The sequence below is a fragment of the Xiphophorus hellerii genome, chromosome 2 (assembly GCF_003331165.1).
Source record: "Xiphophorus hellerii strain 12219 chromosome 2, Xiphophorus_hellerii-4.1, whole genome shotgun sequence".
Taxonomy (NCBI): domain Eukaryota; kingdom Metazoa; phylum Chordata; class Actinopteri; order Cyprinodontiformes; family Poeciliidae; genus Xiphophorus; species Xiphophorus hellerii.
The window spans coordinates 13,690,005-13,712,526 of record NC_045673.1 but is presented as its reverse complement, the minus strand read 5'-3'; the positions used below and the strand labels follow the sequence as shown (position 1 = coordinate 13,712,526).

Below are 22,522 nucleotides of genomic sequence, written 5' to 3'. Positions count from 1 at the left end.
AGAAATAGGCCATGTGTTATTTTAGGTTGCTAATGTGGCACAATTGTTGACTAGTCACACAACCTTGGTATAATAATTTAGGAAAAACAACAACAACAAAAAAACACTTGCACTTGTAAATTCTGTCGTCATTGTCCCAACTGGAACGAGGCCAAAGTACTAGTAGTTTAAAAACAAAAATCTATAGAGGTAGGCTTTTTAATGCAAGAGTGGACAACCAGACAAAATTAGTTAAATGCAAACCAGTTAAGAGGTCAATATAAAAAAAAATCCTAATATAACTTCAGTACAAATTCCAGTTAATACGCTCGAGTTGAGCTAATTCTAGTTACAAGTTAAACAAAAACACGAGAATTTGTCACTTCTTGAGCCAAGTACTGCACAGCACTGCTTAAGCCTCTATTTTAAAGAGATTCCAACAAACTAGGGACAAATTGAATGTGCTGTAAGTTTACCTTGTGTACTCAAACGATATTTAATAAATTTGCAAACATCTTGCCTTAATCACTGCTCAATTGTTCCGTTGCCTAGCAACAATGCATTTCGAAATCGAAAGGTCTGACTAAGTGGAAATAAAATAGTGCTAACGGAGAAGCAAACATATAGTCGTGCTAGTCAGCTGTGCCGCACACAGAAAACATGGCAGCTGCAGACACAGACAGAAGCTTGAAGATGAGTGAAATTAAACAATGCCTCCCACAAATAAGCAAGGTAGGAAAAGTTTTACGCATAAGCATCCAAGTAGATACGGGTAGATATAAGAGTTCAAGAACCTTTAAAACTGGCTTTAAAACACCAATCTACTTTTCTTCAACAGGCATTATTGACAGCCGCCTGTCTGACTTGTCCCAATGAACCAGTGGAGTTCCTTAAAAGAGTGCTTATTGCATTCCAGGGACATGATAATCTGCAAACTGTCGACTGGTATGTACCTCCTACATTTGATAAAACAACCGCTTGGTGGCTCCCTTTCTCATGCTTTTCCTTATACTGAAAGTTGAAGTTGTCTTGGATAAAGGGGGAGCACTAACGCAGCAATTTTCCCTGCAATCAAGCATAAATTCATACAGTGAAAGTTTTTTGTTTGTTTGTTTTGCAGGCAAAAATTTGTTGATTATGTAAACAATTTCATTACAAAAGATTCTCTGAAATCCAGAGCTGGAGACACAAGTGCCCAAAGCGCCCAAATGGTATTGTACAAGTATTTAATAGTGAAATACAGATTTTGGAAGTGAATAAATTTTAATTTAGGCATTTATGTGCTTTGCAGGAGCTATATTGTCAATTAGAAAAGGCTGCCTCTTGTTACGTGAGACACTTACTGGGTGTATGCTTCAGGTAGGTCTACACTTTTGCTGTCAAGAATTACAAACACTCAGTGAAATTTAAAGAAATATATATAAACATGTGACATACCATTTTGTGACTTCAGGAAGCTTTCTTCACAATTTTTCCAAGTCATTTTGCAAATTGAAGTGTGAACGGCGTCTATATACACAATATCTTACAGCAGATTTCCATTGCCGTTTATCAGCCTTGCCCGTTTGTGGAGCGGCTTTTGGACTTGATGTATGCTTTCACAGAGCAGCAGGAGGATTTTTGGGGCTTTAGGTGAGAAGAACTTTTTGTGTTCTTCCAGATGAAGCAGTTCAGATCTGCATCTCTGGGTTCAGACAACAGCTCCGAGGGCCAAGAGGCAAAGTTAGTGGGCTCCGTTTCCATAGTTTCAGAAAGCGTCTGCAAGCTGTCTGGCTGGCTTATGGGTTTTAGCAAGCCAGCTTTCATTACTTCTTCATAGCCACCATTTAGGAAAAGGAATTTGTCTTGAGCAGAAAAGGAGCTCAGGCGACTCCGAGGGGAGATTTCTGTCTGGATAGCTTTATGTAGAGTGAAAACATTTTCATTTGGCTTGTAACGAGTAAAATTGTATTCTGGATGGGCAGCCAGAATAAATGGGCTGGAGTGGAACTTCTGGTGTCCAAGAGTGCTGGAACGTCCAGTCGAGTCATGCAGTGGAGTGAAAGGTTTCACATTAAATCCAAAGTGAAAGCCACCCTGCTCCTTTTGAGGTTTATTTGCATCCAACTCAAAATGTGGAAAGAGAAATTTTGAAGGTGATTCAGGAGAAACCTGCTGCAAGCATGTGGGAAGATTCGCTCCATCATTTGGTCTCTTGATAAAACACTGGATTTGTATGCATGAAAGGACTTGGATGCTTTCTTCTCATTCATGCCTTCATAATTTGGAACGTAGATATAATTTTGTGGTATGAAGTAATTCAAAGATTTTTTTGTGTTTGTGTAGAGAAAGGACATGAGATCGACCCACTCTGTGGAATCCCTTACTGTTGTCGGCACCAGATGAAAACACAGGCATGTATTTTGCCTTAATGTCCTTTGACCTGTAACGTAGAAGAACTAAACTAGATCTCCTCTTTGAAAACAAGATGAAATCTTGAGATGGGCGGTCAAAAACAGCTACAGTTTTATGATTGATGAATGAATCACCAGACAATTTGCTCGAGGGGAATTTGCTCTGCTCACAGCCTGACTGAACATGACTGTTTTTGGAAACACTCAAGTGTCTTTGTGTCCACCAGGGGGACTATCATTGGGTATGTCATTTGAAAGGAGCTCTGGGACAGCAAAGCCATTATATGGATGGTGATCGGATTTCTGGATAAACATTTGGTTGTCGTGAAGAGTAGAAGGCATGATGACGTTTTGAGTGAAATCAGGAGGTTTTGTGAAGAAGCTGTATTCATCCAGTACTTGGTCATTTTTATCTCGTCTGCTGCAAACGTTTTGTCCATTTTCACCTTCAGTGTCTTTATCCACCATATCTGGTTGGCTTTGCACCATCTCTTCAGGGAAGCTGTCAACAGAGCCAAAATCCAACCCGTCTTCATAGAAAATTGATTTACTCTGCAATGAAACAAAGCTTTGCTCCCTTTTAGCATATATATTATTCTCATCAGCTGGCTAGAAATTGTCCCCAGGAATAACCTGGCTTGAGGTCTGTGGACTCCAGTGTAGACTGTGTCCATGTGCATTATTGTAACCCATCAGTAGATAAACAGCACATTATTTTCACTGGGATTTAAACAGAGGGGGAAAAAAACACCTGACATGTTTACCAGTTTGAGGAGGAAAGCAGATGTAGCCCCATAAAAGCATGCATAACCAGAAAACACAGAAACACAGAAATATTTTAAAGATAGAAAGTAATCAACCAAATTAGAGCAAAACATATATATATATATACACACAGTATATATAATGTTCCAGGGGTTTATACCCAAATGAAAGATCCATGACAGCACATGCAGCAGCAGAGTGGAAACAGCAGATCCCTGATGAAAACTGCAGCTTCCTGTGTGAGAATCTGCTTAATTACCTGCAGGTGCAGCAGCTTTTCAGAGGATACTAAGAAAAGGGAAAAACATCAGGACTTCACATTAACTGGGCTCTTTAAGATTAAATCAGACAACATATACACCAAGGTTATTTTGTTTCTGAAGGCAACTAGATTATTTAGCTAAATGTATTTTTATCTCTTCTTCCTGCCTCCAGATCCACCTTCCAATCTAGTAGTGGCAGTAATTTACTTTAAAAAGCTTTCCAGGGGGCGTGCTGTGGTGGCGTAGGGGATAGCGCGACCCAGGTTTGCAGGCCTCGAGTCCTCGGCTGTCGTGGGTTCGATTCCCGGAACCGGTGACATTTGCCGCATGTCTTCCCTCCTCTCTCACCCCCTTTCCTGTCAGCCTACTTTCATATAAGGGACACTAGAGCCCACAAAAAGACCCCCTGGAGGGGAGAAAGAAAAAAAAAGAAGCTTTCCAGCTACCTATCAGATATAAAGAGGAAGTATACACACACACAGACTTAAAGGAATGCACTTCTATTTTATTTCCTGGCAATCCATATGTTTTAAATGCATTTTCTTTCTCGGAATAATTTCAGCAGTGGAGTTTTATGTGGACACTCTATGTCACTGGAAATCATCTCTGTTATTATTTCTCCTGTTGCCTAACAATAAAACTCTAGAAGATAAAATAGACTTGATTGGCAAATATTAGATTGGTCCGACTCCTGTATAATTAATGCTGGGACCCCTCACAGCCTCTCTTTTGTCTTGGTTGGTTGAATTATTGATGAGTTGTGAGTAATTCAAAGATGGGGGTTTGTGTAGAGAAAGGACATGAGATCGACCCACTCTGTGGAATCACTTACTGTTGTCAGCACCAGATGAAAACACAGGCATGTATTTTGCCTTAAGGTCCTTTGACCTGTAACGTAGAAGAACTAAACTAGATCTCCTCTTTGAAAAGAAGATGAAATCTTGAGATGGGCAGGTCAAAAACAGCTACAGTTTTATGATTGATGAATGAATCACTAGACAATTTGCTCGAGGGGAATTTGCTCTGCTCACAGCCTGACTGAACATGACTGTTTTCGGAAACACTCAAGAAATTGCTGGATAAACATTTGGTTGTCGTGAAAAGTAGACGGGATCATGATGTTTTGAGTGAAATCAGGAGGTTTTGTGAAGAAGCTGTATTCATCCAGTACTTGGTCATTTTTATCTCGACTGCTGCAAACGTTTTGTCCATTTTCACCTTCAGTGTCTTTATCCACCTATATCTGGTTGGCTTTGCACCATCTCTTCAGGGAAGCTGCCAACAGAGCCAAAATCCAACCCGTCTTCATAGAAAATTGGTTTACTCTGCAATGAAACAAAGCTTTGCTCCCTTCTAACAGATGTAGCCCCATAAAAGCATGCATAACCAGGAAACACAGAAATATTTTAAAGATACAAAGTAATCAACCAAATTAGAGCAAAATATATATATATATATAAAATATTACAAGTGTTTATACCCAAATGAAAGATCCTTGACAGCACATGCAGCAGCAGAGTGGAAACAGCAGATCCCTGATGAAAACTGCAGCTGCCTGTGTGAGAATCTGCTTAATTACCTGCAGGTGCAGCAGCTTTTCAGAGGATACTAAGAAAAGGGAAAAACATCAGGACTTCACATTAACTGGGCTTTTTAAGGATAAATCAGACAACATATACACCAAGGTTATTTTGTTTCTGAAGGCAACTAGATTATTTAGCTAAATGTATTTTTATCTCTTCTTCCTGCCTCCAGATCGACCTTCCAATCTAGTGGTGGCAGTAATTTACTTTAAAAAAAAGCTTTCCAGCTCCCAATCAGATATAAACAGGAAGTATACACACAGAGACTTAAAGGAATGCACTTCTATTTTATTCCCTACATTTCCTGTTCCTGGCAAACCATTTGTTTCCTTCTCGGAATAATTTCAGCAGTGGAGTTTTATGTGGACACTCTATGTCACTGGAAGTCATCTCTGTTACCATTATTTCTCCTGTTGCCCAACAATAAAACTCTAGAAGATAAAATAAATTTGACTGGCAAATATTAGATTGGGCCGACTCCTGTATAATTAATGCTGGGACCCCTCACAGCCTCTCTTTTGTCTCGGTTGGCTGAATTATTGATGAGTTGTGCCTGCCGTGGTGTGACAGGACGTGGAAGAAGTTCATTCAGCAGAAGAAAGAAGAAGCCATAGAGATGGCTCTGAAGATGGAGGTGGCAAAGACACATGATGAGAAGAAGAGCCAGAATGCTGCATTCATTAGATGGCTGAACTATGTGAGGTTACACAAGAAGAGAAGAGCAGGTAGGTGATGGTGAGAAATTATAACGAATGCTGTTGATTTATTGTTTTTGAAACGCGTCCCATTCCAGTTAGTGAAGCCAAAGAAAACATTTGCTGTGGTTAAATATGTGTCCAAGCTGAAAATCCTTCCAGATGCTGTTGGATTGTTCCAGTCCGGTGACTCATTTTATCCTGAATGTAGCTGGAGACTGGCAATAAATTCTGAACTCTTTAGGGCCATGTTTGCTGATTTTTATTTTTTTATTTTTTTTTGAGAAGACATCATGCCAAAGCAATATCCCTTCCCTACACTACACTTTTAATGAATCTAGGGCTAAAACCAAGACTCTCATAATACAGTAGGGTGAGAATGGCATGACCTCAGCATATGATAGACTTTTAATGCACCGGAGCAGAGTAGAGCGAGCAAAGACATAAATTTTAGAATTAAGTTAATTAAAGATTGCAGCAGCCATTAGAGGCTTTTAGAGGGGACTAGAGGCTGGGGACACACTGGACAGGTCGGCATTTCGTCGACCTGTGTGCCTCTGCATTGCAGGGCAACACAACTATGCACGCTCTCCCACACACACATAATATGTCTTTCTATCTTCACAAGGACTTCCATTCATTTTTATTTATTTCTATAGCCTAACCCTGACTTTTATGCTAAACCTAACCTGAACTCAGTTCACACCTTAGTTTTAAACCTAACCCATAACCCGAAAACCTTTAAGGCCTCTTGGTCTTCAGGAGGTCAGTAAATAAGCCAGAAATCATCCTAAGTAGGATAGCTGGGCAAGTACACACACCCACACACACACCCCCACACACACACCCACACACACATAAACTAACACTTAAGGGCAATTTACAGTAATCAATTGACCTAGCTGTCATGATTACCAAACATATTCTGGGAAGCCAAAGCGTCCAGAGAAATATAATTATTATTATAATATTATTATTATATTAATATTATTATAATAATTATTATAACTGGCAGACTATTGTTAGTCTGCCAGTTGAAAACATGAACTGGCAGACTATTCAGCTAAGTATAAAAAAGTCAAGTTTTTGTTTTTTTTGTAATATCTAGTTCACTGTTAAAGAAAAGTTTCTCATTAATTTAGAGAGCATTGCGAAACTTCAGAGTCTGCTGAACAAAATCTGCGTCAAGCGCTTCATATCGTCTTGGCACGTCATTGCTATGGATTCACAGAGGCGAAAAGAGTATTTCGAGGTACTAAAGATATTCCTCTGAAAATATGCTAAACATAAGCTGCTTTCTCATTTACCAGTTCTTGTTCTTATATGACTCTGGCAGAAGTTGGAGACAAATGTCAAAGAATTTGACGGTAAAAGTCTTCAGCCTTCTCAGACTGAGCTTTTGGAGAAAAGAGTTGATGGAATCGCAGAGCTCCCTCATCACCTCTCACTGAAGGTATCTCATCTGCAGCTCTCACCATTCATTTGTTTAGATAGTATTGTCAGTATTATCCTGGTCTTCATGTCGAAGCTCCGGCTACTCTGTTCCCCTCTGTAAGGAGTCAGTGATGAGATAATTTGTTATATAAGGCAGCGTGTGAACTCTGCTGTAATCCTGCATCCAGGCTCTCTGAGTGATTAAACTCAGATGCTGATCATTATAGTTTTATTGCAGTCTGTGTCTCATGCATATATTTATACATCATTCATATACACTAAAATATGAGCCGTTTTAACTTGGTCTATTATTAACCATGCTTTCTCGCTCCACTTTTAGCCTTTGCTTGTTTTGGATTCACAGCTGCTGGCAAAGTGAGAGCTCTGTTGGCCTTCCTTACCCTGGTGTTTCTGTACACTGTCTCGCCTGATAAATAGTGCTTCAGCATGACTATGTTTGGAAACGGACAGGGGCTGCTCGTTTACATATCTCTGCCATAAAAAAAAGTGGCAAAAGAGACGATGAACCCAGTCTGGGTGCTGTCAGTACCCAGACTGGGTTCTGTAAAACCAAGGAACAACTATCAATCTGTCAGCATCAAAGTTGTGTCATAGTTTTTGTCTGAATTTCTGTGCCAGTATCTTTTGTCTGAAACTTGTGTAAATCTCTTTTTCTTCCTCAGATCTTTCAGTATTTAGAATTAAGGGACTGGCTAAACTGTTCTGAGGTCTCCAATACCTGGAAAGCGATTGTCCACTCAGGCACGTTGTGGAGTCAGGTGTGTGCTGTGAAATATTTATAGAGGATTAGCACAAAAAGGTATTCATGCTCGTAAAGGTTTTTAATTTCATAGCTGCAACAAATTCAAACTTCAGTGCCATTTATTGGGGTTTATGTGACAGACTAAATTTAAAAAAAAAAAAAACATAATAAAGGAAAATGACAATAGTAGTAGTAGATTTAAAGACTCATAGTTTTACAACATGACCCCTTTAACTTTAAAAACCCCAAATAAAATCCATCAGAAGTCAATTGATGATTAGTTTTTTCTGTCTGTAATTTAATACCAATGTAAATACAACAGTACATTGAAGAACATTAGAAAGCAAACAGCATCATGAAGGCTAATGAACACAGCAGACAGGACAGGAAGGTTAGCTAACAAAATATACAACATTTTAAATATTTAAATAGCTCTTTTCAATCTATTATCTGGAAATAGAAAGAATATGGCACAGCTACGAATCTTGGTTTAAGGTTTAACTCTTAAACCAGCAGACAAGGGGAGAAGAGCATTTATCAGAGACAGCAACAAGAAGACCTATCAGCCATGTTGAGGACTCTACAGGTGTGGAAGAACACGCTGTGGTCAGATGAGACCAAAATATAACTTTCTGTCCTGCATGCTGAACAAAATCACACATTGCCCTAAACAGGCAGTAGTCATAGTAAAACATGCTGGTAGCAAGAGAATATTTTTCTTTAGCAGGGGCATGGAAGCTGGTATGTCTTGATATCAAGATGGATGGGGCTAAATGGAGCACAATTCTTGAACCTCTAACAGGTTTCCTTGAAGGTTTCCATAGTTTTGTAGCTCTATGTTGTTTTTTTTTAAAACATAGAGCTACAAAATAATGGGTCAGATTAAAGTATATTTGTCCATTAAAAAGCCACAGTCAAAGTCTAGACTGAAATCCAACTAAGAATCTGAGCAAGTAAATTAAACTGAATGAGCTTGAGCTATTTTACAAAGAAGAATGAGCATAAATGTATTTCTCTAGATGTGCAAACCTGATAGAGACATCAGTATGAAGTGCAGAAAATGGTGACTCTACACAAAGTTTACTCGGGGAGCTGCACACATATGACGGCGATGCATTTCAGCTTTTTATTTATAAAGTAATTCAAACCCATATAAATCTCCCCTTGAACTTCATGTTTAGTTGTGTTGTTCTATCTGGAAATATCTGTAAATTACATTGTTTTTATACTGTTACATAATCTGAAAAAGCTGAAGTAGGTTAAATACTATTAGCACAGTGGTAAAGGTTTATGCCTAAAGTGTTTTTGTTTCTGCTAGATTGACTTCTCGGTGGGGAAAGACTGGGTAACAGACGCTATCGTGCAGAAAATACTGAAGAGCTACCGGCCCTTTGTGACCCACCTGAACCTGCGTGGCTGCCAGACGACAAAATGGTCCAGCTTAAAATATATCAGTGAGTTTTAATTTCTTTATTTATGGCTTCTTATGTCTTTTACTTGTGCCAATATCCATAGGCGATCAAAAGTTAGCCGTGCTGTTTAAAATGCTAAAGTCAAACCAGCCGCAGTGGGACTGTTTATATTATGAATTAGCTGACAAACTGTAAAAAGGAAAAATCAAAATGCAACATAGCAATCTGATGCAAACTGTTGTACTGTATTGACAGAAAGTGAGAAAAAAGTCTTTATTAAAAACAAATCACTTGAGTCAGGCCAGTCGGAAGATCTGGTATTTTTGTGGCGCTCTCAGATGGCTCGGCTCCAACTCTTCTTCTTCTACTGCTCCTTGTAGTTCCATTGGTGAGTCCCAAAGCTCGGCGTCCCTTTGGTTTTGATCCGGTTTGCTGAGCTGTCTGTCCTTAGGACAGTCTCTGTTGTAGGAATGCACATAGTCCTCCACTCTCTCCCCAATATATTGTAGAGGAGATTGGCACAACAGGCCAGAGTACTTCACCCCTGGATGCAGACGTAGCCAGTACACCATGTAGTGTATACTGGGGGGAAAGAAAAAGTAAGCAAGTGTTAGAATAAGACTTTGGAGTCTTTGTAAGCGGTTTGGGAGTAGAACTCACTTGTAGTCACACATCCAAGGGTTTCCTCCTAGTTTTAGCTTGGACAAAAAGTACAAATCTTCAAGAACTCCATACTGAACAAAATGCAGCTGGTTGGATGACAGGTCCAGCTCTTGAAGGTGTAAAAGCCCAGACAGGGACCCTACAAAACAGTAGACCAGTGATTGACTCCTAAGAAGAAGTGCTCTAACATAAACAAATATACCACCATGCCAACAAACATTTTAAAACACAAGAAGTTCTATTTCTCATTCGTTTTCATTGCATGATGGACTGAAGGATGCAAATTATTTATGCATTCTAGTTTTGCGTAGAAGCTGAAACTTACAAGTTTCAAGTTTGAGGAACCTCTGACAAACTGTCCAAAGGTGTTGCACCATTTCTTTTAAGACCAGTAAATGTGCTCTTTCCTCTTCAGCCAGTTTTCAGAGGTTTGAAGAGGTTTCTTGCCTCTAGCTTGACTTCACATTGGGTCTGTTGACCCAAGTGTTCACTTTAACCATTCTTTGATTACCCTGGAAATGATCAGTGACTAAGTCTATTCACTCAGTCAAGCATCCAAACGTTTTTGGCACTATTTCAGGTATTTCTCATTCTCAAATCAACTTTTTAATCAAGATTCCTGAACAATGTCAGGATTGGCCATTTTCCCCAGATTTCAAAATTTAAGCTGCAGTATTTAACTTTTACAAAATAAACTTTTCTATATGTATTAAAAGTGTCACCATGTTGTTATACCATGTTGTTGTTATAGCTTTTTAATTCCAGTCCTCAGGCCCCCCTGCTCTGCATGTTTTAGATGAGCCTCTATTCCAGAACAGCTGATTCAAATGATTGCATGACCATCAAGTACTGCAGAAGTTTGTTAATCACCCACAGGTTCAATCCAGGTGTGTGGCAGAAGGGAAACGCCTAAAACATGCAGGGCAGGGGGGCTTGAGGACCAGAATTGAGAAACACTGTTATAGTGTTTATCTTATCTGTTCAATAGTATAATATTGAACAGATAAGCTGTGAAAAAATCAAGCTCCTCCTCCTCCTCCCTGAGCTATTATTGCTGTCTGAAGAAATGCACAGCTCCCAGTCAAAAACAACCAATCAGAGCCAGGAGGAAGATCTTAGTACTGTCAGTCAAGTTAGTATATATGCTGCTAAATATGGTAATGGCACCATTACAGGAAAACTGCTTACCTGCCATCAATGGTGGCCACTTTAGCTAGCCTTAGCATTCATGGCCACATGGCAGGACACATTGTGGTGCCATGTGGCCTGGCATGAAGTTGAATGACTGGCTCTGATTGGTTGTTTCTGACTGGATGGGGTATTTTTGTAGTTACTGCTGGGAGCACTGGGAGAAGGCAGAGGAGCTCGATTTTTTATTTTTTTTCACAGATTATCTGACTTACCTTATTCTTTCATGACATGATGATGTTTTTAACAAATATTTAAAAACATATATGTTTGTAAACGTTACATACTGCAGCTTTAACTAAGGGCTGCCAATTTGAGTCCTGTTTTATCTCAGAATTAAAGATCTTGCTGATCGAACTGGATACTGCTATTACTTTGGACAAACCCCTTGCTGTTAATATTGTGCTGCACAGTATCTGCAGCGTGGAATCTGCAGTGTGTTCAGTTTCCCGTTACTCTTCTGTTCCTACTAGGCATTATTTGGCATGTAGGAATAACAATTCTACCAAAAAACTGTGATTAACTTAATAGGTGATTCTGGACTGCAGTTATTTTGAACACAACTTTACACTGGTATTAGTTTGTATTGCTTCCAGTAAATGGACTGTTCACAGAGCATGATTAGGGTCATGTCCTTTCAAGGACCCAGATCTGACGTTTAAGTTAAATAGACTTCAGTTTAAGCAGCCAGCGGCATTAGCTGCTGGTCTGCTGATGTAAGTTCAGTTCCTACCAGTGGGCTGTGATTTACTCAAACACAGTGAGGCTATATATCAGCACATCTCCTTGTATACCTCGTCATAAATAAAGCTAAGCCTGTATACAGATGTATGGCTGAATGCCCTCCACTGCTCAAAATTATAAAGGGAAAAACTGAAGCCACAGCAGTTGTTTAACTGTTCCCCACTTTTTGGACTCCGGATTAAGATAAACACAACTGCATATGTGTAGTAATTCATTCTAAGTATTACTGTGATGATTACATACAGGACATGTTGTTATATCCAGTAATCTTGATGAATCTGTGAGCATGGGGGGTGACGCCCACCTGTGTCGATCCGCTGCATGTCGTTGCTGCTGAGGTTTAGGATTCTGAGGCTTTTTGCTCCTTGGAAATCTCTGGGTTTGAGATGATGGATTTTATTAAGGGACAGATCGACCCGAACAACATTGTCTGGAATACCTGAAGGCACCTCCGTTAGACCTAAACATACACAGAAAGGGGTGATTACATTTATTAAAATGCTACTTTTTTATCCATATTCACCTGCATATGATTTATTAAATGAAAGACTGTTGTAGTAAATTATCTTGGATTTCCACATTTCTGCTACGACGAACTGCAGCTTCAAATAAATCTAGGAGAAGGCAGTAACACATAACTGATTTAGTCCATTTATACGAAAAATTTAAATATTTTTACGCTGAAACGCTGGCCAAAACTCTCTCTCCAACCAGATAAGGTGCTAATAAATTTACATTAATCAGCGTTTAAAGGAGTAACTGACTCAGCACTGAAAAGAGACAGATGTGCATTGATTCATTTTATGTCTTGCCATGAAAATGCTTCTCTTTCAAAAGAAAAAAAAAAACAAAGTTCAGCTCTTTCAGTAACCCAACAGTAATTATGAATAATCTGCTCTGTGACAGTTTGTATTTTTTCTTAACCCCTCTGTTACATAAGATCATGTGTTGGGACCAGGACCAGCTTTAGGGCTTACGGTAGAGAAACGTTAATAAAGCCTGATCTTGAACTTGCCTCGGTTCCTGCAGTCCATCCATGTGACGGGGAAAAGGTAAGTGTGGCACAGCGCGGTGGCATCTAATTTGCCGCGGATCGGATTGGGCTCTACAGTTTGAGTGACGTTGACGTTTGGGCCGAATTCCTCACACAGTAAGTCAGGATTAATCTGCTTCAGCTTCCTGTCCTTAAGGCTGACCGGTTCTGCACACCTAGAACATGAGATGTTTACAGGTTAACAGTAAATCAATGATGCTCTTATTAAATATCTGGTGGTGTCAGTTACTTGGCATGGTTTCCTAGGTTACGGTTGCTTGGGACTTGAAGAGTGCGTATGAGGCTTTCCATTGGACAGAGACATTTCCAGGGATTGTCATAGAGACGCAGATAGTGAAGTTTTGGCATTGGGATGAGCGCCTCTTCGCTGAGCGTTCTCAGTTGGTTGTGTTGCAGCAGCAGGGTGGTTAGGTGAGTTAGACCCTGAAAAGCGTCTTCCTCCACCTGTGAGATCTGATTCTGTTGAAGATCCAGACTGGATAAGCGTTCATATCCAAGGAAGGATCCACTGCGGAGCGCTTTAATTTGGTTGCGGGCCAGAAGGAGATGGTTAGGTACTCTGGACCAGGTGCTTGCCATGGGGATGGAAGTGAGACTTTGGTCCTGACAATCCAGATATATTTCTCCAGATTGAGTCATCTCTGAGCAGTTTGGTATAACAACCCCAGAAAAGCCTGATCTGCTCTGACGCCGCAGAGCCTTCATCCTTGACCTTTGGAAAAAGACACAAAAAAGTCCAGCATCTCACAGTTTGTACATAAACGCTGTACAAGTTGTATACATTAACACAGTGCTGTAAAAAGTATTTATCTCCTTACAGATTTCTTCTGTTTTTGTTTGGTTTTCACATGTTTCAGGTCATCAAGCAAAATGTCTATTATAGTAAAACTTCTCAAATTTCACTACCACTACCTGAAAGTGAAATCACTTGAATACAACTGAATACAAGTCAGACGGGCTGTACTGAAATGAAATTTCATTGTGTCTCTGTACAATTACAACAAAGATTGACTAAAAGCAATTTTTGTCCAAATGAAATGTTTAAAACTGATAATAAACAAAGTTTTTGTATGCAACCTGCCGGAACCAAAAGCTCAAAAAGTTAAGAACGTTATAGCGTTTTCTTCCAAACAAACTGTGTAAGTTAAATAATGCTGCTGCATACAGATAATGGTAGCTAAGTAATGACTAGTTAACCCATGCCAATATATCATCTTAAGCTAGATAACAAGAATACTAATGTTACTTATTTTACATCCCTTGATAGTTAGGCAAAGCTATAACGCTCTTTAATTTCAGTGCAAAAGTTGTGCTCATATTTGCTTTCCATATATTTAAAAGAAATATTTATTGGCACAATAAAAAGAGCAAAGAGTCATAGATCAGACATTAGCAACAGAACAATGATGTGTTAGGTATCAGGACAGAGTTTTCACAGATATTTCAGAATAAATCTCATTCACTTTCCAAATCATTTTGACTAAATCATAGGTAGAACAGGGAGAAGTTTACATTTAGACTTTTTTTTTTAATTTTCCTGTTATAATTTGATTTCTGCATTATTTGTGTTTGAATAGGGCAACAGATTTTTATGTAACTTTATTAATTTTCACATCTGTGCTGTCACATTTGACTAAAATATCACTTTTCATGTTCATGCCATTAAATAAAATTATGAGACTTATTACCCTCTGGCCTGTAACTACTATTGCATTTTGTGTGCTAATAATTTGTTAATGGGAATGATGTCTTACTTTATTTATTGTTGCCATTTGAGACAGTAATGATCTGGCTACTAAACCTGTAAATGTTCCAGGGTAATTGTCAGCTCACTCAGAGTTTGGCAGATAAAACTTTAGATTTAGTAGTTTAGAAATATAAAATTGGTCCCCTGCTGCTGAACTGTGGCTGTTAGTGATTATGTGTGTTTTTAGCCACTAAGGACAGTTGCGACTGGATGCGGGACAATGATAAATCACTCAACAGACCTCTGAAAAATTTGGCCCCCTCACTTGGGAGATCATGGTTATGCCCCTGATCTGCTGTGATTCCCAAAAGCCCTCATTCTTATTCTTAGGAAACAAATCCCAAACAAATCTCAGCTCGTTGTGATTTATAAACACCAAAGTCTCTGGAAACAGAGTTGTAAACAGCAGTGGATCCATACCTTTCGCGTGTAAGTTTCTGCCTCGCACTTTTAAGTCCTCTGCCCTTCCCTGGTCTCTTTGACTCGATGGACGGGAGCAGCGAAAGAGCCACAAAGGCTAAAAAGATTGGTGAGATCACGCGCATCCTGAACACTGCAGGGGGTTTATTTTCAGCTACAGAAACTAGAGTCAAAGCAGGAATCTGTGATGGAAGTCTTCAGTCTGCTGTCTAATGGGCAGCTGTGTTGGTTTTGATGTAACACAGATTCTCTTTACTCTGTTGGGGGAAAAAAAAGCTCAAGTCAGCACATCATCAAAGAGAAGAGACATCACATAAAATTCATATCTATCAAGGTTTATTACTAGTAAGTAGATGAAAACAGAATTTAACAAGCCTTGCTTTGCTCATTTTGTGTTTTTTTCTTTTCTTTCCTTTAGGCGAATGCAAAAACCTGCAGGAACTCAACTTGTCAGAGTGCTTAGCTATTTCTGTAAGTAAACAAGTAGATGCTTTCAAAATCTTGAAACTAAAAAAAGATCGTTTTTAGATTATATATGAAGTTTTAAGACTAAAACATTCGTCATGTTGATTTAACGACATCCTGCATTGAATTATAGATTGGCAGGATTTCTGGAAACCACATTCCCTCACACAAATGAATCACTCTGACTCATTTTTGACCAGCAGTCGGAAATCTCTTTTTTATTATTATTATTATTTTACAGTGTGAAGAAAAGGAAAGCAAAAGTTTACAGTAATTTTTTTCAGTGGTTTTAGTTCGAATCTAATGTTACATTTGATCTCAGCTGCTGGCACCCGGATACGGGTATAAAGGCACAAAAAAGTTGGCTAAAACTTTCCACCCCGCTGTTCACATGCTTAATAATCCTTACAGTTCGATGACAGGTTATGTCTCTCTGTGTCTAAAGTTTTCCTTGTGCTGTGTACATTGTCTCAGTTCCACCCTTACATGTTGCTGCCAATCAACTGCTAAACTTTTTCCAACCTCTCAAAACATGCAAGTTTGACTCTTCGGAAATATTTAGCATTCAAAAAGTGAATATGGTTATGGCATGACCAGTAAAGGAATGACACTGTTGAGAAGCTAAAAGCTGCATGTCTGTTCAGTCAGACTTTTTTTAAAATTTTATTTATGTAAAGAAAAAGTGTGATTGGTTAATTCTAGTTCAGCAGCCGATTCAGACAATGTAATCAGCTAATATTAGGTTAATATACATTCTTTACTTCATAAGGAAAAAACTGTAAACACATGCAAGAATCCATGCAATGAGCTTTTTACAACTACTAGATGAAGCGGGAATTTTAAAAAACAGTTCAGCAAATTATGTTTATTTTAGCCGTAATTGGAATTTTGTTTTCTTTGCTATTTTGATACAAAAGCAAAATAGGCAATGTTTTTGCTCTAATGTTTTTGTTCTAAATTATAATGTAAATACATCAAAAGCCAGATAGTTCTTTTGATGCTATCAAACCTTTAGAGTTTCATACCAGAAAATGCCAATGTTCGATTATTAACAGCATAATCTTTGTTTTCACATAATCTGAGTCTTAAATGTCTTTCCAGAGAATGAAAACACAAAAGGAAATGTTTTCTAATAGTCCACTTCAAAATAAAACATGTAAATCTATCTTTGTGACGTTCAGAGAGACATTTTACATTGACACATTTACATCTGCTCTTTACCAGGATATGATGATTCAGAAAATCACTGGGGGATGTCCGTGCCTGCTCTACCTGAACCTTTCTTACACACTCATAACAAACCAGTCTTTGAGAGCAATATTCAGGTAAATATGGTGCAATCAAAGCTCCAGTTTTAGCTTTTTCTACCCCATATGTACATACATATTTTTTTTAGTCTAGACGAGCTTGTAATCAGTCGCAGCAGTAACAATAAACAATAAAAATATCAGGCAGTTCTTTTTTTCAAATAGGAATTGCCTCAGCCTTCAGTACCTGAGTCTGGCCCACTGCCGCAGATTCACAGATGAAGGATTTATAGCCCTGAGCACAGAGGAAGGTGGTCGAAATCTCATGCACCTCGACTTAACCGCATGCGTTCAGGTCAGCCGTTTTGCTTCTTTTGGTTCCTAATCAATACAATCGAAGTCTCCTGACTGATCGAAGCAACAGTTTACTCCTCGACTCAGTTTCCAACTAATGCATCCACTCTTCCGTTTGCACGTGTCTGATCTTGTTTCTCCCTCTGCACTGGGGAGCATCGGAGCGAATGGGGGAAGGTCTGTGAAAGTTGAAAAACATCTGAGTGGAGGGGTTGGGTTTACACACCCACCCTCTCCGCATGTGTACACCATGTAACATTTGCAGTCATTGCTTCGGGGACGAGCGTTAGCTGGAATCCAGATGTATGGTTTCCATGATGAGATCTTAAGAATGCAGAGAATGCCAAAAAAAAAGAAAAAAGTAGAGAAGTGGGTGAAAACACAGAGCCCCACTTTGCCCCCTCTCTCTTTACAGATGACGCCAAAAGGGTTTGAATACATTTCTGCAGGATGCCCGTCTCTCCAAGAGGCTGTGATGAACGACATGCCAACTCTCTCAGACACCTGTGTTTTGGTAAGAGTTTATTTCTGCAACATTTCAGAAGTCACACAAAGTAAACCGGATGTTTCTGAGATCATAAACTAGCCTTTATGGCTAACTCTGGGGTATTATGTGATGTGCATAAACAACATCAAACCAACACTGAAGCAACACAGTTCCTTAAAAAGTATTCATACCCCTGCATATTTAACTTGGGTATTTTGTTGTAGACCAAAAATTAAGTGGTCCATTACAGTGAAGAAGAAGCTAGCAAGTTGAAGCCAAGTCAGAATAGATGTAGATGTTTGTGAGCATCCATCATCAAGTCTTCCCATAGATTCACAATTTAATTTAGGTCTGGACTTTGACTAGACTATTGTAACAAACAACTGTACAGCTATTGCTGTATGTTTTAGTGTATTTAACTGGTGGAAAGCAAAACTGAAAATGAGTTTGATGCAGCCACCACCATGTTTCACCATGGATATGTTTTTTTTTGTTTGTTTGTTTTCTTTAGGGTAATGTGCATTGCTAGTTATACTCAAACCTTCTTAGCATGTAGCACAGAGGGTCGAGTGTTGGCGTCATCTGGTCACGGTGTTTTGTGTTCGTTTGGTCTCTTCATGGTCTCTTTGTGGCAAAATGCAAAACATACATATGGCTTTTTTTCCCCAACAATGGATTTCTTCTTTCCAAATTCGTACATTTGTACAATAGCTGAAAGTTGTACTGTCCACCTGAGCAGTGACTCTCTGCATCTCCTCCAGAGTTACTAAGAGTTACTCTAATTCATGCTTCCCCTACGTGGCCTGTCAGATGTAGTGGACGGCCATGTTCTGGTAGGTTTGAAGTTGTTATATTCTATTGTCAGGTTGGTTAAAAACTCATCTCTGGGATGTTCAAAGATGTTTATTGAGGATTTAAACCTCTCCACTTTATCCCAGACCTGTCTGCTGTGTGTCCTGGTCTTTATGACAATGTTTGTTCACAATTGTTCTCTAGAGAACCTTCGAGGCGTTCACAGAACATATACATTTATACTGACACTATTTACTAATTGGGTTCAATTTCAGAGTATTAAAGTAAATTGGAGAATGAATACAAAGTCATGCTGAACCTTTCTTTTTTATTTTAACTGTGTGTCATTTTCTTCCAATTCCATTTCACTTTTTGTTGTTTTTTCTTATAAAATCTAAAAGTTTGATTCTGTAATACGACTTTATGAGTCAGAGGGTATGAATACTTCTGCGAGGTGGCGCTGTAAAAGTGACAATATGTGTTTTTTTTCTTTGTTCTACCAGGCCCTACTTGCCAGGTGTTACACTATGTCCTCCATCTCTGTACTGGGCTGTCCTCTCCTGTCCGACATCACCTTTAAAATAATGGGAAAAGTAGCCAATCTGAAGAGTTTGAGTGTAGAGGGTGAGACCATTTTGCATCCTGCTGCTGTTCTCTTTCTTAGCCATGTGTGGATGTTATGCACTGGTGCAGGAACCTGTTCACGTGTGCTTTAGGCAACAACCAAATAACTGATGTGAGCTGGGAAGCCCTGTGCGGCTTCTCCGCTGCTCTCAGCAAGCTCCACGTGGTAGAGTGTCCTGGAATGACCGATTATGGCATGAGATATGTGGCCTCCCTCAAACACTTGAATTACCTGGATGTCTCAGCTCTGCAGCAGGTGGGTGGAGGTTGTGTTGGCTTCATTTGCTGAATCGATGGAATTACATCAGAGCGTTTTCCATTGTGTCTTTCAGGGTGACTGATGCTGGAATCAAATATTTGACTGAAGGTCCTTCAGCATATAAACTGCATCACCTTAGCATTAGTCAGTGCGGCCTCATTGGTGAGTTCTCCATCAGGAGGATTGCACGAAGGTATTTAGCAGGATTTAACTACATCCTTTCCTCATAGTTAAACTACATTTTCCCTTTATTTGCCTCATGACCTGCACAAAAAAAGTAAAATGTTGCATTTTTGTGTTTGGGAAACACTTTATTAGGTTGCATAAACTGTTCCACCTTAATTTGAGTTACTGTGAGAAGGTGACAGGACATGGCTTTGGAGTACCTGAATGGCAGCTCCATCCAGTCTCTGGACTTGTCTGGCTGCAACATCCGTGATCAGGTACTAAACCACATTCCATGTTCTCCGCCTCGATGACTATAACAGTGTTCTTTATTTTAGGGGCTTGATGCACTTCGGAAGATAAAACTAAAGAAGATTGTAATTGCCAAGTGTATATTCGTCACCGATATGGGCATAGAGGTACACATCTTTCAGCCATTCGTGGCCTCAGGTTTATTTCCTTCAGGATAGTTTTTTTGTAGAATCATCTCTCCCTTTAGAAGCAGATGTGAGAATGGAAAGATATCAGCACAGTCTTATATCCCTTTTTATGCCTTCTTATTTTCCTTCCGGACAGAAGCTGTGCGGCAACGTGAGAGATCTGGAGAACATTGACATTTCCCAATGTCCAGCTCTGACTGATTCATCAATCAAAGCCATTTCATTTTACTGCAGGAGTCTCTTGAGACTGAAGATGGCAGAGTGTCCACAGGTTCAGTTTGCATATGCATATAGAGTAAAGTGCTTGTATTTTTCTCCTAACAGAAATTCTTCAGATTTTGCTTCTTATTGAAGTTTTTCAAATAAAAAAAATAGTTTGATATTAAATGAAGAAAACCTAAGCAAATACGAAGAAGCTACTGTCAAACGCTATTCAACCCAGTGTCACCCTGTGTGAAAAAAGTTATTTCTCTGTAAGTCAACTAGTGGCGTCCCGATACCGATACTGGTATTGGTATCTGGCTGGATACCAGCATCAAGTACTGGCACTCATACCTGTAAAAACAAGCCGATACTCCAAAACGATATCACTTTTCTGAAGTTGGATGGCGGGAGGGTGGCCAAAATGTCCAGTTTGGAGATATGTCTAGTAAAACACAGAGGATAGTAAACAAACAGACTGCCCTCTGTGCTTAGCCAAGCTGTCAAAACAAGAAAATGTGTCTTTTAATGAGTAATTTATAAACTACAGATCAAACAATCCGTGTGTCATGCTCTATTTATGATTTGTTGAAACAGTCAAAGGGATTGCAGGCTTAAAAAGAAGAAGAGCCCCTCTGTTCTAAATAAATTTTAATTTTAAAAATGTATTGTGTGACGTTTAAGTACCAATTTGTTCACTACTTGTTATCGGTACTCGGCTTCGGCAAGTACCTGAACTGAAGTAGGCTTAGTCAGTCTGGAAAAATCTGGTATCAGGACTCTCCTAAAATCAACCATCTGACTCTTGGTGTCAACAGGCATCAAGCATTTCTTATTAGTGGTGGTGAGTCTTTTACATCTGTGGATGAATTTTGGAGGATTCTTCTAAACCAGCCAAACTGGAGTCTTTTGGGCCACGAATAACCTGTTTAAGATCTTGATGATGCTTCCCATTTAAATCCAAACTTTGACTTGGCTGTCCCACAACCTTATGTTTTCTGTTTCAGATGTTTAATAGTGGACTTGCTGATGTGCTTTGGCATTATTCTTCAGGATTTCCTGGTTCCATCAATATTATCCAGATTTTGAAGCAGCACAGCAGTCCCACACAATCACACAATGTTTGATTGTGTTCTTTTTCTGATAGGTGATGTTAGTTTTTAACCCAGATTTAAATGGGTGTACTGCTCTTCTTACCAATCCACAGCATATTTTCAATGAATAAATTTTTCACGTAGAGCCAGGTTGACTTCATATGTGAAAATACATTTTGTATTTATTCAGATTTTCTTTGCTGATACTAAAATTTGATCTGCAACATGTGAGCAGATACTTCTTCTCAACACTAAGTATTAAGTTTGATCTTTCTTTAGCCACTACAGTTCCTCGTTTTGTTTGTGTTCAGATGACAGATATGGCGATCGTGTATCTGACCACTGGCTGTCAGTACCTGCTAGAACTCGACATGAGTGGCTGCATACTCCTCACCGATCTCTCTCTTAAAAACCTAAAAAAGATTTGTCCTCCACTTAAAACCATCAGATTGAACGACTGCACGGGCATCTCATGGTACATTAAAAGATAAAAGTCTGACATTTACGATCTTTGCGAGAGCTTATCTAACAAATTTCCTTTTTTTTTTTTTTAAAGGGAGGCCGCTATAAAACTGAAAAGACGCGTCTCACACTGGGAGTACAGTGGCGACAAATCTTCCACCTGGCTTGATTGCAATGTACACAAGCTTGCAATGATCCCGAAGGATAATGATGCATGGATGATGGAGAGGGACTTTGGAATGTCATAAACAGCAATTACATCCAGAAAGCTCAAAATTCTGTTTAAAAACAGAAAAACCTGGAGGATTGATTATCTTTAAGCAGAGATCGCAAGCTTTAGTTCTAAAAGTCAGATGTCCTGTGACTTTTAGACGCATACTTCATGCAACCTACCTGAACAGTTGAATTACCTCAGCTGACAACTAGAAGCTACAGAGTCCTGCTAAAGTCCTACTTATTTCATTCAGGTTTAATGAAGCAAAGCTGCACCTAAAAGCTGCAGACCAACATCAAGGACAGAAATTTGAGGCCCGTTTCTGGTCACTCCAACCATCGATTTAGGAGCTTTTGTAAATTTCTTTAAACTTTTAAGTGTTTTTATTTTCACTAATATTTTTTAAACCAATTATAAACCAGGTTATAATTTGCCTGTCTTTGCCACAGTAATTCAGCTATATTGTAGGTCTAAACCCTTATAGTCTATTTTTGGATTATTATTTTTTTTACTGTATTGTTATTTTGTGCCCTTTCACAGAATAAATGTTCAACAACTTCTAAGAGCACAAACTGTAAATGAGACGAATAAAGTTTAATATTTACCAAAAGGTGT

General features: G+C 39.1%; 2 protein-coding genes across 2 annotated transcripts; one reads left to right on the top strand and one right to left on the bottom strand.

Annotated features, from left to right (window-relative positions):
* The first annotated feature begins 534 nt into the window (after window positions 1-534).
* fbxl13 (F-box and leucine-rich repeat protein 13) lies at window positions 535-22,517 on the top strand. The gene is given in 23 exon segments (XM_032578057.1): window positions 535-711; window positions 818-924; window positions 1,100-1,190; window positions 1,271-1,338; window positions 5,554-5,708; window positions 6,821-6,930; window positions 7,015-7,131; window positions 7,796-7,891; window positions 9,194-9,329; window positions 15,522-15,574; window positions 16,793-16,893; window positions 17,041-17,170; window positions 17,585-17,683; window positions 18,952-19,072; window positions 19,165-19,316; window positions 19,318-19,328; window positions 19,405-19,524; window positions 19,650-19,698; window positions 19,700-19,774; window positions 19,835-19,915; window positions 20,073-20,231; window positions 21,543-21,706; window positions 21,788-22,517. Coding segments are annotated over 23 exon segments (2,421 nt in total). The 5' UTR covers window positions 535-639; the 3' UTR covers window positions 21,942-22,517.
* On the bottom strand, window positions 8,146-17,178 carry LOC116729306 (leucine-rich repeat-containing protein 17-like). Its single transcript, XM_032577740.1, has 7 exons — window positions 17,063-17,178; window positions 15,104-15,360; window positions 13,166-13,648; window positions 12,898-13,091; window positions 12,187-12,342; window positions 9,948-10,089; window positions 8,146-9,869 (listed from the first exon to the last, which is right to left on the bottom strand). The coding sequence occupies exons 2-7, from the start codon at window positions 15,226-15,228 to the stop codon at window positions 9,584-9,586; spliced, it is 1,386 nt and encodes a 461-aa protein (XP_032433631.1). The 5' UTR covers window positions 15,229-15,360; window positions 17,063-17,178; the 3' UTR covers window positions 8,146-9,583.
* Window positions 22,518-22,522: the final 5 nt, after the last annotated feature.

Coding starts and splice junctions, on each gene's coding strand:
- LOC116729306 (XM_032577740.1), bottom strand. CDS start 15,228: ATGCGCGTGATCTCACCAATCTTTTTAGCCTTTGTGGCTCTTTCGCTG. Junction 13,092..13,165: donor AACCTAGGAAACCATGCCAA/GTAACTGACACC, acceptor CTCATGTTCTAG/GTGTGCAGAACCGGTCAGCC. Junction 10,090..12,186: donor CATGCAGCGGATCGACACAG/GTGGGCGTCACC, acceptor ACTGTTTTGTAG/GGTCCCTGTCTGGGCTTTTA.